This window comes from Coregonus lavaretus (genome assembly GCF_964263955.1).
Source record: "Coregonus lavaretus genome assembly, chromosome: 14".
NCBI lineage: Eukaryota > Metazoa > Chordata > Actinopteri > Salmoniformes > Salmonidae > Coregonus > Coregonus lavaretus.
Window position 1 is genome coordinate 18,481,334 of NC_140001.1, and position 17,767 is coordinate 18,499,100.

Genomic DNA, 17,767 nt, shown 5'->3' on the forward strand with positions numbered 1-17,767 from the left:
CAAAATGGAACAGTTTGTCACTTACTTGGATACACTGTGTTGAAATCTGAAAAAGAAGAGGTTCAATTCTCAAAGTAATATGTGGTGTTGTTATTAAATTAAATTAGAACAGTTCAAGTGTTATTTTTCTCTTACACCACTGACAGACCAACCAAAACATCCGCCCTGCGCAGTACATCACCTGTTGGGTGTCGACGAAGTTGGCGATTCAAGCATTCAACATGTAGAATTGTCGGAAATTAATAGAAAATGACGGCCGATGTTCGGTGGTGAGATGCGATAGGACAGCCACTCCCTGCTAATTACCGTTTGTCTGCTTGGTCTGTTTTCCTCTCTAGAGAAACTACAGTACGATACTGTAGGTCAATGGTAAACATAGAGGGGCTTCATGGCTGTGATAGGATCTATTGAAACAAAGCACAGCCCTGTTAGGTCCAGAGGTAGGCCACAACAGCAGGCAAGTGGGAGACTGGAGCCTGTATGCCTCTGTGTGTGCATGTGTACGCCTGCGTGCCCGTCTGTCTTCAAAGCCACAGTGCCTTTCTGTGCATGGCGACCTCAGAGAGTGACAGATGGCAGATTGGCCCAACAGTATGGAAACCCCCAGAGTGGTGTCTGCTCCTGAGGTCAGGTGTCATGACAACATCTGCTCCCGGCCTGGGCTGATCCTGAGCCGCCTGATGCACACTGCATCAATGACACACACACACATGAGCAAACACATACACACACACACACACACACACACAGAGGGAGAGATCTGTTGCCACGAGTTACTGGTGGCCAGGAAGAAAATATATCCCAGCAGGACAATGGAGGCTACTGGGGCAGGGAGGGAGGAAGGCACGACAGTGAAAGGATAACAACAACAGCATCAGCCTTACTAGAGATCCTCCTGTTCTCCTGTTATGCGACACCACTCTGGCCCGCCACACACCTGATATTTGAACAGCTTCTGATTCCTCTCCTCTTTTCAGCTCTTCTTTATTTAACTTTCAAGCAGAAAGTTTACCTGCTGCCGAGATTAGCGAGCTCTAGATGACGCAGCCAGGAGTCTGTTGTAGCAGAAGCTGCCTTTCGCTGTTTGTTCTGAATGGGGCAAACTAAAGACTCCATAAAAGAGTTAGCTGAGTGTCTTTTGTTTTGCCCTTTTATAGTCTTTGTGAGGCATTAAGACGGTTAGCCGTGTGTGTCCTGTAAAACGTATTTTGTGCTGACAGCGTATTTGTCGACCTCTCGCCAAGTTAAAGAGCAAACTGTTAGCATTCTTGGCTAGCGCGTGTTGAGGTTGACTCTGTGCAAACGCCAGCGCCAGAGTGTATTTGAGCAGCGGTGCCACGTGGACCGAGGCAGAGGAGAGGGTGCTTTATGTATTTGTCTTTGAAGCCCCAGTGTGAGAGAGTGGGCTGTGTTGTAAGGAACGGCAGCTCTCTAGGCCTCTGTGTATGTGCTTGTGTGTACATGTGTGTGTGTGTGTATGGGTGCATTTGTGAGAGACGTTGCTCTGTTTGTGTGGACACGCAGGTCTGGGCCCCGTTTCAAAACTGGTGTGAGTTTTTGCGGAGCCCCGTAAAGTGAGGCTGCCAGAAGCCTCCATTGAGGACTGCAGTCCAGAGGTTCAGGAGACGGGGGAAAGCTTTTTTAGAGTAAACACTAACATTCCTTCCAAAACAGCAACCTCCTCAGTCCTCACTGGCTTCCCACTGCCCCCCCCCCAAAACCATTTCAAATTTCCTTTCATTCAGACAGCTTTTGTTTGTGTCTCTCTGCATCTTTCAAGTGTGTTTGGGGTTTGTTTTTAAAATTCCACTTATAGGATCCTCTTTCACTTGTCGTCAAAACACCCCTCCCCCCCACCCCCCCATGGTTGACCATTGAAAAGTAACAAACAGACTCAGAAGGTGTTTGGAGCGAAGACCCAGTCGAGAGAGACTCATAAATCCTAATATGGTGGCTAACAAAACCAGTCAACCCTATGGATGCCATGAAAAGAGAGAGTGGGCGAAAACAGTTGGAGGGAAAGAGAGCGAAAGAAGGTTCATGGAGGAGGGGTGAGTGAAAGGACAGTCGCTAGTAAGGAAATTAAAAGAAGACTGAACGAAGGACCAAAAAAAGGGAGTGAGAGAAGACCAGGGATGAGCCAGATAGAAAGGAGAGCAGAAAAAGTTGTTTGTGGACGGAGGGAAGAAGGAACAGAGAGGAGAAGGTTTAACAGCTGAATGCACTCTCAGCTTGGAGGCTCCTGGCCCGGCCTGGCCTGGCCTGCCTGTGGTCAGGTCTGAATGGGGAGGAGAAACAATGGGGCCTCTCATCCTATCCCCCTCCAGGGCTGGGGGGTAGGGGGGCCATTCAGACACCCGCAGCCCAGGCCCTAGCTATTCTCCTGGGGACGGGGGATGGTGGGACGGAGGGAAGAAGATGGGCACGGAGGGCGCAGGATGGAGGGCTGGAGGGAGGGGTGAGTGAGCGGTGGCTAGGCAGCAGCTGCCGTCTCCTCATTAACATGCGCACCTGCTCCCTGGCTGCAGCCTTTTGGGAACGATGGCCCAGAAAGCAACGCATGCCCAGCCTCACAACCCCAGTACCAGGCACCCGCTGTGTTTGCAGTGTCCCCCTCTATGGGAGACCTGGGTTGGCTTATAGACTCCCCCTATTTCAGAACTGCATTGCTATGAATGCTGCCTGGCGGAATGCTTCTACATACTTATACATCTGTCATAATTTAAAAAGATAGCGACTTATGTGAATTATCTGAAAAATGAAAGGGCTTGTAGTAAAACTAGAGAGAACAAGGATGAACTGAGGATGAATTATTCTCACCACAGCAAAATAAATGGGACCGTGATTAGATGAGTGATTTAGAATAGTCCTAAAATAGCAAGGATGGCAAGGATGGGACTTTGGTAGATGGCCTTTTCTCCTCCTTTGCACTCTATATCTCTGTAGAAAAAAACATCCTAACAAACATGCTCACTGTAACCAAAAAGGGGTGATTCCATGGTATATCCCAGTGAGTGGAAAGGTTGCCTAGCCTAGCATTAAAGCATAGTGACATGCCATCGCATCCTTAATGTTTGTGTAGCTAGCGCCCAGCCTAGCATGTGATGTTTTCTTTCCCTGGTCACCCTAATCCTGTGAGAGAGGGACCCTGTCTAAACACGTCTGTCCCCATAGGGGTCTCTGCTTTGCCCCAGGCCCCCAGTCTCCTCGCTCACACAACCAACGGCCCCCTGGGAATGTTTGGGGACGTGATTTAGCCAGCCCCCCAGGGCTAATAGTAATAGACAACTCTGTTATGGTATTTTGGAGTGACAGAACTTTTAACGTTATTAAAATGTTGCTGAGACGTAACACTATGTAATCAATGACACAAAGTAGCTGTAATCAACAGCTATTAGAGATTTAAATAAATGCAATACTAGTTGCAACTATAGAACAAAAACGCAACAACCTCCAATAGTAAGGACTCTTCATGTTTTTTTCATGTCTTAATGTTTTGCCTTGGGGGAATTAACAAGGAATTAGTGAAAGCTTTGCTAGGAGGATGACTGATATCAAAAGTGTCTGTGTGGCTCTTGATAAAAAAGTTTACAGTGCTCTCTCTATATCCCTTGTCTCAGAGAGAGAGAGAGAGAGAGAGAGAGAGAGAGAGAGAGAGAGTATCCATGATGTTAACGCTGAGTTTAAAGACTGGTATAGACACTGCCTTGTCCTTTGAATGAATGAGCACTGAAAAAAAGGAGTGGAGTGGAGCATATTTCTCGCTAAGAGCTGTTGATAGGCACCATGGTGGCTACTTTTTATGTCAAAAATGAGACTGGATTACCATTATTGTCCTGGAGTCGCTGTGGTTTATGGCCTAACACATTGTCTGAGAGGACAACAGTGAAAAGGCAAATGTGTGGTTTTGCTGCATAGTTTCTCATGGCTATGTTGCCGTGTTGTAAGAATAGTAGGCAGGACAGAGAGAGAGACAGCATCCTGACTGAGCCATCTGGGTATCTTTCACAGTGAGCAGGGACTAGTTAGTTAGTTAGTTAGTTAGTTAGTTCGTTAGTTAGTTAGTTAGTTAGTATCAGGCTGAGGCTGTTTCGCAGGCTGCTGGAGATTTATATTGATGAGCACACAGTAGGGAAATCTCAATTGCCTAAAGTGGCTTTCTGTCCTTGTTTGCGCTGACCTCTGAAAACAGGTGAAAGCAATAAAGTGGATGCCAACTAGGTATTTGCTTTCACCCTTCCTGCTTTCCCACATCTTATATCTACTAAAACAGACGAAGACAGGTGGCATTGCAATGCCCACACATGCTTGACTCGTGTTAACAAAAAAAAAGACATTTCACTATGTGTTTTGTTGTTGTCGGTCCTCACCTGTTGAATACAACTTCCCCTAAACCCTTAATGCTGACACATCCTGCCTCTCTCTCTCTCTCTCTCTCTCTCTCTATTTCTCTCTCTCTCCAGGTGTCGGGATGGATTCGTAGGAAACAGGTGTCAGCACCGGGACCCCTGCACCTACTCTCCGTGTAAAAATGGCGGCTCGTGTCACGTGGTGCCCAATGGGAGCTCAGTGGAATCCACGTGTTTCTGCCGACCGGGCTTCACGGACCGCCTGTGTCTGACGCCAATCGACAACGCCTGTCTCAGCTCTCCCTGCCGGAACGGTGGCACCTGCGATCTGGTCAACCTCCGAGAGTACAAGTGTAGATGTCCCCCTGGCTGGTCAGGTAAACATATTTAATACTCACACTGTAGTCAGAATACTGGAGGGAAAAGCTGCATACTCTAGTAGTAACAAATAGCATTACTAACTGGCCTTCTGTTCATTGAAAAATGTAAACTGACCATGGTTACAACTTACTGTAGTGCATTATTTTCCTTAAAATACAAGCAGCTATGTATGTAAAGTAGTGATGGGGGACAGAAAATCGATACAGTTACATGTCGGGATATTATTTTTGACGATATATTGCATTGTTTTGACAATATCGCAATATAATTTTTGTGCTAGTTGGCTGTACCTGCACCAAAACTCCAGTATTTTTCCTTCATAGCTTGTTCTCCATCTTTTTAAATAGGGAGCCTATTTGTTTTCAGCACTTTTATTTCCAATGACTGATCAAAACTTGTTTTCTCATGGCTCTCTCTTGTCTCTCTGCAGCAGACATATGGTGAGCATTATCGAAACATTGAATCGCAATAAAATCACAGTATCAAATCGCAATACATATAGAATTGTGAGAATTTCAATACATATTGTATCGGCACCTAATTATCGTGATAATATCGTATCGTGAGGTCCCTGGCAATTCCCAGCCCTAATGTAAATAAAGTTAAAACTGTGAATGTTTTGGGGGATTTATTAAATGTTTCATCCTTTATTTACAAGATGAGTGTGTCTCCTCCAGGCAAGCAGTGCCAGCAGGCAGACCCCTGTGCCTCTAACCCCTGTGCCAACGGCGGACAGTGCACCCCCTTCGAGTCCCACTACATCTGTTCCTGCACCCCCTTCTTCTACGGACAGACCTGCAAGCAGGACGTCAATGAGTGTGCCCAGAGCCCCTCGCCATGCAAGAACGGAGGGGTGTGTGTGAACGAAGTGGGCACCTACCGCTGCCAGTGTCCCCAGGAGTACACAGGCAAGCACTGTGATACCCGCTACCTACCCTGCAACCCCTCCCCCTGCCACAACGGCGGCACCTGCGTCCAGAAGGGAGACACCACCTACGAATGCTCCTGTGTGCCAGGTACTGTTCTGTTTAATGTGGTCCTGTCTGATCCACTATGGGCAGAAGCCTGTGTGCCAGGTACTGTTCTGTTTAATGTGGTCCTGTCTGATCCACTATGGGCAGAAGCCTGTGTGCCAGGTACTGTTCTGTTTAATGTGGTCCTGTCTGATCCACTATGGGCAGAAGCCTGTGTGCCAGGTACTGTTCTGTTTAATGTGGTCCTGTCTGATCCACTATGGGCAGAAGCCTGTGTGCCAGGTACTGTTCTGTTTAATGTGGTCCTGTCTGATCCACTATGGGCAGAAGCCTGTGTGCCAGGTACTGTTCTGTTTAATATGGTCCTGTCTGATCCACTATGGGCAGAAGCCTGTGTGCCAGGTACTGTTCTGTTTAATGTGGTCCTGTCTGATCCACTATGGGCAGAAGCCTGTGTGCCAGGTACTGTTCTGTTTAATGTGGTCCTGTCTGATCCACTATGGGCAGAAGCCTACATTTACATTACATTTAAGTCATTTAGCAGGCGCTTGTATCCCGAACGATTTACAATCAGTCCATTCAACTACGAAAAAGTTAAGAGTTATGTGAGATTATATTAAGTTAGGATTTGACCCTGTACTAACTTTCAACTTAAGTGTTTTCTCCGCCAGTCTATCCACTTCAAGCCATCTTGTCTCAATTAAACATCCAAAACCACTGTGAAATAAACTAGGTGTACTGTCCTCTGTTGTGTAGTGGCTGGTCAGGATGTCATGATGTGAGTACAGGAGGAGGAAACTGTGTGTGTGTGCAGTGGCTCCACAGTGGTGTGTGTGTGTGTGTGTGTGTGTGTGTGTGTGTGTGTGTATGCGTGTGTGTATGCGTGTGTGTGAGCTGTGTGTGAACAGAGGGGAGCAGGAAAGCATTGGGCCTCATTGTGAGGAAATGGCTGAGGGACAACATTCTCACAGCAGAGCAGAGCCTGCTAGTCCTGTAGACAGGGTTACCAGGACTAGTCATCCTCTCTCCCCTCTCTCTGCTCCCCACCCATCACGTCACCACTTCCACCCTGCTCCAAAGCCAGGCTGGGATAGACAGACCTCCACTGAGCTCCTAGCAAGCGCCACACCACTCTCTTTGTGCCTTACACACTATTTTGGACGGCTCTCACAGTAACTCCAGTACGAAAGAGAAATCATTTATATTATGAATCAAGACAAGTACTCCCATCATCAATATTCCAATGAAGCTCAGATTCTACTTCCACAAAATTGGCAGTATTGCCTATTAAATGTCCCTGTCTTTTTCTTCTGCAGTCAGGGTGCCAAACAATAGTGTGCTGGTGTGTTGTGTAATGCCAGGGCAGGAAGGGTAGCTGTGGTCTGGCTGGCTGTTTTTCTGACTGCCACAGACTCAAGGAGGGTTGCCACCGCTGCCATTCATTATCCTCTGAAGAAGGAGAACGTTGACCGCATTAACTGTAAAAGAGTTTCACTTCTCTTGTTTTGAAAGAAACCAACTACGCATTTTTTTAACAAGGAAAAACAAAGAGAGTGATCCAAGGAGACAGAAATATTCAGATATCCAATCTTCCTTGATATTCCCTTTTTATTCATGAAAATCTAACATGATATCTTCTGTTGAGATGGGACTGATATTAAAAACAACAGTGTGTAATATGTGTGTATTTAACATTATGTCCTGTCCTCTCCAGGTTTCTCGGGTCAGAACTGTGACACTAACATTGACGACTGTCCAGGACACGAGTGTCACAATGGAGGAACCTGTGTGGACGGGGTTAACACCTATAACTGCCAATGCAAACCAGAATTCACAGGTAACCATACAGTACCCCCCACCCACCCACTCATCTCGACGCTCCAGGTAGAAGTTGCTCATAAATACAGATCTAGGATCAGATTACTAACCCCCAATCCTAACCTAGATCATGAGGTGAATACAAACATATACTGTATGACCCTGCATCAGTCTTTATGGGATAACTTTGACCCTACTCTACAATGGAAACCCCCTTTCTTTTCATTCTTATTCATCTTTGACTCTCTTTTGACCCGTTTGGGTGCACTGTAACCTGTTTACAAGTGCATTTCCCCCATGTTCTCCCCTATAGGCCAGTTCTGTACAGAGGACGTTGATGAGTGCCAACTGATGCCCAACGCGTGCCAGAACGGTGGAACGTGCCATAACATCTACAGTGCCTACCAGTGTGTCTGTGTCAATGGGTGGACGGGTGATGACTGTGGAGAGAATATTGACGATTGCGCCAATGCTGCCTGCGATCAGCGTGCCATCTGCCACGACCGTGTGGCGTCCTTTTTTTGCGAGTGTCCCCATGGTCGCACAGGTCAGCCAATAGACTTTGGTCTTCTTCATTTCTCCTTGTTTTTTAATTGTTCTGACCCTGAGCTTTTCACTCTTGTATATCTACCACCATTTTATGCTGAAACTTGTGTGTTTACTACAGTGATACTAAATTGGTAGCCTTTCCTTTTACAGTGCCAGCAGCACATATACTTTCACTGTATTTACTGTAGCTAGTTATTACAAGGTTGAAAAGGAATAACTAAATAAATAACTTTAACGAAGCAAATAACTGTAACGCCTATCAACGTCTCCTGTTGTTCTTGTGCTGTGCCAGGTCTGCTGTGTCACCTGGATGACGCCTGTATCAGTAACCCCTGTCAGAAAGGCTCCAACTGTGACACCAACCCCGTCAACGGCAAGGCCATCTGCACCTGTCCCCTTGGCTACTTTGGCGCCGCCTGTGACCAGGATGTTGACGAGTGCTCACTGGGTAAGTAGACTCAGACCACTGAGGGATGCTTTCATAAACACACATTAGATCAATACAGGAATAGGCTTTATTCTTCATGGGCTTTATTATGCTTGGTTAGTCAAGAACTAGAAATGGGATTTCCTCGACCTCAGAGAGCAGAAACCCACTAATGGGCCAGGGCTGACAGGGCTGGAGGGGAGGCCGGTAGAAATCAGCCAGAGAGCGTCCGAGTAGCAGGAGGGCCGTGAGTAGAGAGGCAGACAGACAGCAACCACTACACAGCAGAGAGGCAGACAGACAGCAGCCACTACACAGCAGAGAGGCAGACAGACAGAAACCACTACACAGCAGAGAGGCAGACAGACAGCAACCACTACACAGCAGAGAGGCAGACAGACAGCAACCACTACACAGCAGAGAGGCAGACAGACAGCAACCACTACACAGCAGAGAGGCAGACAGACAGCAACCACTACACAGCAGAGAGGCAGACAGACAGCAACCACTACACAGCAGAGATGCAGACAGACAGCAACCACTACACAGCATTGTGAAGGAGTACGCACTGCAACATGTTTGTTAAGATACACTCTATCTCTCTGTGTGTCTAGGTGGCAACCCCTGTGAGCATGGAGGGAAGTGCCTGAACACCAAGGGTTCGTTCCAGTGTAAGTGTCAGCCCGGCTTCTCTGGGGCTCGCTGTGAACACGATGTCAACGAGTGCCTCTCCAACCCCTGCCAGAACGAAGCCACCTGCCTTGACCAGATAGGAGGTTTCCACTGCATCTGTATGCCAGGTAACTGACACACACAAACACACACACACAGGCCCCAACTCATGTACACACACGATCATGAAAGCACACTCTCATGCATGCACACACACGCAAACACACACACACTCACACATATGGTTAGTTACCTACATCAGTATAATTTCTTCTTGTTAGCAAGTTCAAAGATACCATTTCAATCAAAGGATGACCACAATCTAAACCTATATATTTGAAGTCAGGCACTTTGGCAATGTTACTGTACAAATCTCATGGTTATCTATCTAACTAACTAACTAACTAACTAGTTGACTAACTGACTAACTAACTAACTGACTAACTGACTAGTTGACTAACCGGCCCTGTGTCTTGTTTCCCTTGCTAATTGGCTACAGGCTACGAGGGACTGTTCTGCCAGATCAATACGGATGAGTGCGCCAACAACCCCTGCCTGAACAATGGGAAATGTATCGACAAGATCAACACCTTCCATTGCCAGTGCCCCACAGGTGAGCCCCAGCGCGCCGCGGCGGGCTGAGGGGGGTCGATCAACCCCCTGGACGGGACGGGCGCAGGAGGCAGGCTCTAATCCCTGCCCTCAGGCAGGCTTTAGCAGGCCAGCGCCCCACGAGGAGGAAAATCCATAAGGAAGGGCTTGAGGAAGTTTTCACTTAGAACAAGTTTTTACTCTGATGAGTGTGCACTTAAACTTGGTTTGGATGTAGCTAACCACAATAACGTTAATTGAGAGAGAATTAAGGAAAGAAAGACTAAGAATAGCAGCTGAAATAGTGTTGTGTTTTCATGTATTACATTTCTGTGTAGTTGTAGAAGCTGTTGTGGTGAGGTTTGAGTTTTGTGTGTAGTGATTTGTTGCATGTAGAATCTAGATGATTTCATGAGGTATTTCTACAGGGATTTCATTGAGGTTGGACTACAGTATGTGACAAGAGACATTGAGGGTTTGTTAGCAGAGGAATGCTCTGATAGAAGAACGTGAGGCTTTTTGTTTTCATTCTTTCAGCAGGGCTATTGAGGTGGAAGTAATTCTGAAGGAAAATAGTGCAGTTCTCAGTCGGTTCTGATCAAAGACAGCTCATAGAGAAAGGCAGGAAGCTCCTTGTGTTGAGAAAGTGCAGTTAGGAAGCTGATGAATTAATAGTAGAGCGGTACAGCAAAGAACACAAGAGCTTAGCTGATGAAAAGCCACCCATATCTATAGGATAGGGTAAGGGGGGCAGGAGAGAGGCCTGAATGAGACAGTAGTGAAAGTGGAAGGGGTGGGAGGTGTTGGGGTACTGGAGGGGACTGAGACGCACAGACGGTTATGCTCTAGAAGGGGTTATGGGGTAGGGGCGGGGGCTGAGAGGGGAATTTGGGGACCCCATTGCCTGCTTGAGATGTAAATTTGTTCCTGTGTAAGCCCAGGCCGGGGTAGGGTATGGTCCTCTCTCCTTTAATTTCTGTACACACCATCTCGATGGAAACCCCACTCGTCCCTTTTGAAATGTGTGAATCCAGAAGCCCGGGCTAAATCCCGTCTTTGGCTCTGGGAGGTGTGTGTGAGGCAACATTAGCGTTAGCATGGATGGACACTGAAAATTGAAAGGGCCCTCTGTTGTGAATGGAGCAGAGCTAACAGATAGCCATGTAGCTACTTCCTATTTGGATTAGTGACAACTGGGATGTCTGGCTGGCTGCTTGGCTTAGACCACCTGTGTGTTCCAAAAGCTTCATCTCTTTATCAAACAGAATCCTTCTTTTTACCACTTAGAATTCAAATGTGCTCCTACTGAACACTGAACAAGTTCCTGCGACAGAAGTTGTACCGGTACCCCATGTATATAGCCTCCCTACTGTTATTTTATTTTTTACTTATCAATTTTTTACTTAACTTACTTTTTTTTTTCTTTTTTTTTAACTGCATTGTTGGTTAAGGGCTTGTAAGTAAGCATTTCACTGTAATGTCTACACCTGTTGTATTCGGTGCATGTGGCAAATTACATTTGATTTGATTTAAAGAATAAATAAAAACAGAGATTAGAATAACTCGAGAAAAAAAGGGAGCCTGCTGGTTGATTTTGAATGAAGAGGGATTTGAATAGCTGAGTTCAGAGGTCAAGCTGGCCCTTTTGGGAGAAGCGGGCGGGGAAAGGGGTGAGAGCAGGACGGGAGAATGCACATTGTGATGGAAAAGTTTTGGGGGACAAAAGAGGCAACTGGCTCGGCTTTGCATTACATTGTGCAGACAGTCCCCCCTTTGTCTCTCACCCCTGGTCATGAGGCCTTGGAAGGTTTTCTCCCCTTCTCCCCCCCTCTTTTGGGGAGCAGTGGTGAAAAGGAGGACAAAGAAAAACAGTAAGCTTGTAGTACGGCAGGCGTTTTGATGAATGCAGCCATCTCTGTCATGGAGGGCTCTCATCATAATGTATGTAAACTTCCAGGGATAGACTGGGAATAGTTTGGGCTTGTTAAGATCACTCTAGTGATACACACTCACTCACTCCCTACCTCTTCTTGTTTTTCCAGGCTTTGCTGGGTACCTTTGCCAGATAGATATTGATGAGTGTGCCAGCACGCCTTGCAAGAATGGCGCCAAGTGCACGGACGGCCCTAACAAGTACACCTGTGAATGCACTGAAGGTATAAAAACAGCACATTGTTATATTTAGTAACACATTCCCTCGACTCCAACCCCATTCGATGCATTGAACAGATGTGGGTGGAGCAATGGTGCAAATTAAAAGCTTAATACGTAAGCTTAATAAAGAGCAGTGATATTAGCAGGAGCAGTGTGCGGGTTTCTTCTTTTTACTCATAAAAACAACAACAAAACAACAATCAATGATTTCAAAAGAAACAAAAACTGATTGAATGTTTTCTGGCTCCTGAATAGAATGGAGAGAAATGAGACTGAAGTGACCAACATGTCTTTCTACCAGGTTACACGGGGCAACACTGTGAGACTGACATCAATGAGTGTTTCTCGGACCCCTGTCACTATGGTACCTGTAAGGATGGCCTGGCCTCCTTCACCTGCTACTGTCGCCCTGGTTACACGGGCCGGCTGTGCGAGACCAACATTAACGAGTGTCTGAGTCAGCCCTGTCGGAACGGAGGCATCTGCCAGGACCGCGAGAACTCCTACATCTGCACCTGCCCCAAGGGCACTGCAGGTCAGACGCACGCACGCACGCACGCGCACACACACACACACTAAAAGACTTCTCCTCTCAGCTCGAAACTGTCCTCGACAATAAATAAAATCACCCAGATTTACTTTAATCTGTGAAAATGTTACTATAGAAACTTTGACGCTAATTTCTTTGCTTCTAGGTATAAACTGTGAAGTCAACCTGGACGACTGCAAGAGCAAGCCATGTGACTACGGGACATGCCTCGACAAGATCAACGGCTACGAGTGTGCCTGCGAGCCCGGCTATAGCGGTAAGTAGCTACAGTAGGGGACCAGTTTGTCTGTTTGTGGTACTCCAACCTCTCCTATTCAGACCTCTCAGGTGAGGGCAGGACAAACAAGAGCATAGAGGGTAGGGTGGAGGGATGGAAGAGGGGGAGAGGTGACAGATGGTAAGTGAATGCACTCCTTTTGAGGCCTTCTGTGGCGGTGTCACTTTCCAGACCCCCCCCCCCAACCTGTTGCCTAGACACACAAGCTGGCCTCTCTCACCAGGCTCTGAAAGGACCAACACTCACCGGGGATTTCACAGGAGGAAAGATCCCCTGAAAGATTCCTGAAAGTTGATATTTTAAAAGGGGGGGAAGTTGGTCCGTGCTTTAGGGCTAAATGGCCTCTCTTTATGTTATGCGTGGCACCCGCTGAATGGCGGCGGCATTTCAAGTGGCCAACAAAACCGGACTTAAAAATCCCATGTTTCTCGAGGTGGATACATTTACTGTGGGGATATAGTGCCCATTGTGTGGTCCATTGTCTGGTGTAGCACGGGTTGGGCTTTGTGTTTTACTTCAAAATGATATCTTCATGGATTCTGACCAAGTCCAAACTCCAAAGATTACGACATGATATTATGTTAGAAGTTTCATAAGTTCTAATTATAAGGTGTTATTAATTTGTACAGGTAACTGCCAAAATAAGGGAAACACTTGAGTAAATGAGGGATACAAAGTGTATTGAAAGTAGGTGCTTCCACACAGGTGTGGTTCCTGAGTTAATTAAGCAATTAACATCCCATCATGCTTAGGGTCATGTATTAAAATCCTGGGCAGGCCATTATTTTGGCTACCATGGCTATTACCCCATAGGATGACAATGCCCCCATCCACAGGGCACGAGTGGTCACTGAATGGTATAAGCCATATGCCATGGCTGTCTCAGTCACCAGATCTTAACCCAATTGAACACTTATGGTCCTCTGTAGCTCAACTGGTAGAGCACGGCGCTTGTAACGCCAAGGTAGTGGGTTCAATCCCCGGGACCACCCATACACAAAAATGTATGCACGCATGACTGTAAGTCGCTTTGGATAAAAGCGTCTGCTAAATGGCATATTATTATTATTATTATTATTATGGGATATTCTGGAGCAGTGCCTGAGACGGTGTCTTCCAACCATCGTCAACAAAACACAGACTTATGGAATTTCTGGTGGAAGAATGGCGTCGAATCCCTCCGATAGAGTTCCAGACACTTGTAGAATCTATGCCAAGGTGCATTGAAGCTGTTCTGGCTCGTGGTGGCCCAATGCCCCATTACAACACTTTATGTTGGAGTTTCCTTTACGTTGGCAGTTACCTGTAACATTTTCTAACACCAATTGAATCAGTTTGTAAACTCTAAATGTTCCTAGTTCTATAAAGTTGAGACACTACTGTACGAGAGGTCAGAGAAGTAAACATCTTCCTGGGTTCTGGTTCACAGGGACCATGTGCAACATCAACGTTGACGAATGTGCCCTCAACCCGTGTCACAACGGTGGCACCTGCATCGATGGCATCAACAGCTTCACCTGTCTGTGTCCAGAGGGTTACCATGACGCCACCTGCTTCGCCCAGGTCAACGAGTGCCTTAGCAACCCATGTATCCATGGCCACTGTCAGGACAAAGTCAATGGGTGAGTCTGTCTTTCTCATCTGTTTCAATGCCAAGGAAATCACTAAGTTGTGTTTCATTTACAGCTAGAAATCTTCCTTACGTGTATGGTATGAATATATCTACAGTAAATCCCTAAGCATTGATAAAAAGTGTGGATTTTAGGACTCAAAGTGGAAGTTAGTGTCTGTTACTCTGATATTGAGCTTTCCCATTTTTTCCTTAGTTACCACTGTCTGTGTGACAATGGCTGGAGTGGCAAGAACTGTGACATCAACAACAACGAGTGTGAGTCCAACCCCTGCATGAACGGAGGCACCTGCAAGGATATGACCAGCGGATATGTCTGCTCCTGCAGAATCGGCTTCACTGGTGAGTAAATGTGTGTGTACGTGTGTATGGTCCTCGAGATCACACTCCCACCATCAATACATTGTATACTGTTTTGATCTGTTTGGTCTATTTGACCCTGACTCTAACTCAAACTCATGTGCTTGATATCTTCTTGACCTTTTGATTCCAGGTCCAAGCTGTCAGACCAACATCAACGAATGTGCCTCCAACCCCTGCCTGAACCAAGGGACCTGCATCGATGATGTCTCTGCCTACAAGTGCAACTGCCTACTGCCATATACTGGTATGAACATAATATTTGGCTATTGTGAAATATTTGTCTGATTGTCTGTCTAAGCGTAATGTTTTGGTATTTCCTTGCTGTGGGGCTCAAAGTTCTAGCTTCTCTAAGGCATTGGACATACGGGAAAAACATGCTCTGGAAGACCAAGCTGTCAATGAAATTTCAGCAGCAAGATTTCCTCTTGGCTAAAACTCCAGCGATTGTTGTGTTGACGTTGGCCCTCCATGACAACTTGACAAGTGTCCCTGATAACAGTACAGGGAAATATTTTTCAGAAGTCCTCACATCCATTCCTCCCTCGTATTATTTGATAAAACAGATAATGATGGACTGACTGCCTTTGGGCAACCTTTTTTATTTATTATTCTTTTTGGAAAATTCCACCCGGCGTTGAGAGCTGGAATAATAGTGGCTCTGGTTGTGTGATGGAGGGGTGGGAACTGAACGGCCCAGCTGCTTGACACATTTCCTGTTTGCAGACTTCCTGTCTCACAGAACAGCAAATGCCTTGACAATAGCAGGAAACTCCAGCCTGCTTCCTGTCCGTGCTGGGTGTCGTGGAAACAGATAGGGAAATGTCTCCGTAGGCCCAACCAGCTCTGCTCTCTAACACTCACATACTTTTTCACTGTGGGCAAGAAGCCTCCTGATAGCCTCCTGAATGAAGTGTGTGTTTAAATGTCCAATAAAAACATTATTTATGTAGGGCGGTCTATCCAGACACCCACTACTTCCAGTTATGATACTCTAGTTCCGAAAACAATAATGTTAGACGCAGTAATAATATGAGAACAATAGTATTGAACACTTTTCATGTCCAATATCTAAAAGTGTGTGTGGTGTGTGTGTGTATGTGATAGGTGAGAACTGTGAGACCCTGCTGGCACCCTGCAGCCCCAAGCCCTGTAAGAACGGAGGTGTGTGTCAGGAGTCTGAAGACTACGAGAGGTTCTCCTGTGTGTGTCCAGAAGGCTGGCAAGGTGAGCGAGCAATATATTTACAGTAGATTATATGTAATTCCTATGCATGTACAGTGCCTTCAGAAAGTATTCACAGCCCTATACCTTTTCCACATTTTGTTGTGTTACAGCCTGAATAAAACATTTGATTAAATTGAGATTTTGTGTTGCTAATCTACACACAATACCCCATAATGTCAAAGTGGAATTTTGTCTTGAGTCAATAAGTGTTCAACCCCTTTGTTATGGCAAACCTAAATACGTTCAGGAGTAGAAATGTGCTTAACAAATCACATAATAAGTTGCATGGACAAATTCCGTGTTCAATAATAGTGGTTAACATGATTTTTGAATAACTACCCCATCTCTGTACCCCACACATACAATTATCTGTAAGGCCCTTCAATCGAGTAGTGAATTTAAAGCACAGATTCTACCACAAACTCCAGAGGTTTTTCAGAAGGAAACTGCTCAGGGATGTTGACTTTCAAACACCAATGGGACTTTAAAATACTTACAGAGTTTAATGGCTGTGATAAGAGAAAACTGAGGATGGATCAACAACATTGTAGTTACTCCACATTACTAACCTAAATGACAGAGAAAAAGAAGGAAGCCTGTACAGAATAAAAATATTCCAAAACATGTGGCAAAGAAATTAACGTTATGTCCTGAACACAAAGCGTTATGTTTGGGTGCAAATCCAACAAAACACATCACTGAGTAACATTCTTCATATTTTCAGACATGGTGGTGGCTGCATCATGTTATGGGTATGCTTGTCATCGGCAAGGACTAGGGAGTTCTTTAGGATAAAAAAACGGAATACAGCTATAAGCACAGGCAAAATCCTAGAGGAAAACCTGGTTCAGTCTTCTTTCCAACAGACACTGGGAGACGAATTCACCTTTCAGCAGGACAATAACCTAAAACACATGGCCAAATCTACACTGGAGTTGCTTACCAAGATGACGTTGAATGTTCCTGAGTGGCTTAGTTACAGTTTTGACTTAAATCGTCTTGAAAATCTATGGCAAGACTTGAAAATGGCTGTCTAGCAATGATCAACAATCAACTTGACAGAGCTTGAAGAATTTTAAAAAGAAAAATGGGCAAATATTGTACAATCCAGGTGTGCAAAGCTCTTAGAGACTTACCCAAAAAGTCGCACAGCTGTAATCGCCGCCAAAGGTGCTTCTACAAAGTAGTTGCTAAAATGTCTAAAAACATGTTTTCACTTTGTCATTATGGGGTATTGTGTGAAGATGGGTGAAAAAATATATATTTAATCAATTTTGAATTTAGGCTGTAACACAACAACATGTGGAATAAGTCAAGGGGTATGAATACTTTCTGAAGGCAGAAATGTATGTTATCTGTATTATGTTATCTGTATGTTATCATATCAAAATATGTCTATATCAACATATGAAAATGGGCAAATAATCTCAGTGTTGTATAGTAAGCCTCTCCCCTCCCTCCTTTCCACTACCCTCTATAGGCCAGACCTGTGAAGTGGACATTAACGAGTGTGTGAAGAACCCCTGTCTCAATGGGGCCACCTGCGAGAACACCAAAGGCAACTACCGCTGTGGCTGCAAGGCTGGCTACACTGGCCGCAACTGTGAGACCAACATTGATGACTGCAAGCCCAGTAAGTCTCCTATCATCTCATCTTCATGAATTCCTCATAAAAACAGGTTAATATGAGACAGTGGCTGTGTCTCAATACTCTAAAGTGGCTCCCTTCTCCTCTTTTCTTTTTATGACTGAGTTGCTGCCAGTCTGCTAAGTTATTAGCTAACCTCTCTCCCTCCTCTCTTCCCCCA

At 45.7% G+C, this 17,767-nt stretch overlaps 1 protein-coding gene across 1 annotated transcript in view; it reads left to right on the forward strand.

Annotated features, from left to right (window-relative positions):
* LOC311141954 (neurogenic locus notch homolog protein 1-like) overlaps positions 1-17,767 on the forward strand; it is a 48,001-nt gene that overhangs the window by 13,770 nt on the left and 16,464 nt on the right. The window contains exons 3-17 of the mRNA XM_084177476.1: positions 4,464-4,726; positions 5,408-5,746; positions 7,419-7,541; positions 7,836-8,069; positions 8,364-8,519; positions 9,113-9,298; positions 9,670-9,783; positions 11,804-11,917; positions 12,217-12,450; positions 12,611-12,721; positions 14,172-14,364; positions 14,569-14,714; positions 14,866-14,979; positions 15,840-15,959; positions 17,440-17,592. Of these exons, the coding sequence (XP_084033602.1) occupies positions 4,464-4,726; positions 5,408-5,746; positions 7,419-7,541; positions 7,836-8,069; positions 8,364-8,519; positions 9,113-9,298; positions 9,670-9,783; positions 11,804-11,917; positions 12,217-12,450; positions 12,611-12,721; positions 14,172-14,364; positions 14,569-14,714; positions 14,866-14,979; positions 15,840-15,959; positions 17,440-17,592 (2,600 nt within the window). The remainder of the gene's footprint in view (positions 1-4,463; positions 4,727-5,407; positions 5,747-7,418; positions 7,542-7,835; positions 8,070-8,363; positions 8,520-9,112; positions 9,299-9,669; positions 9,784-11,803; positions 11,918-12,216; positions 12,451-12,610; positions 12,722-14,171; positions 14,365-14,568; positions 14,715-14,865; positions 14,980-15,839; positions 15,960-17,439; positions 17,593-17,767) is intronic.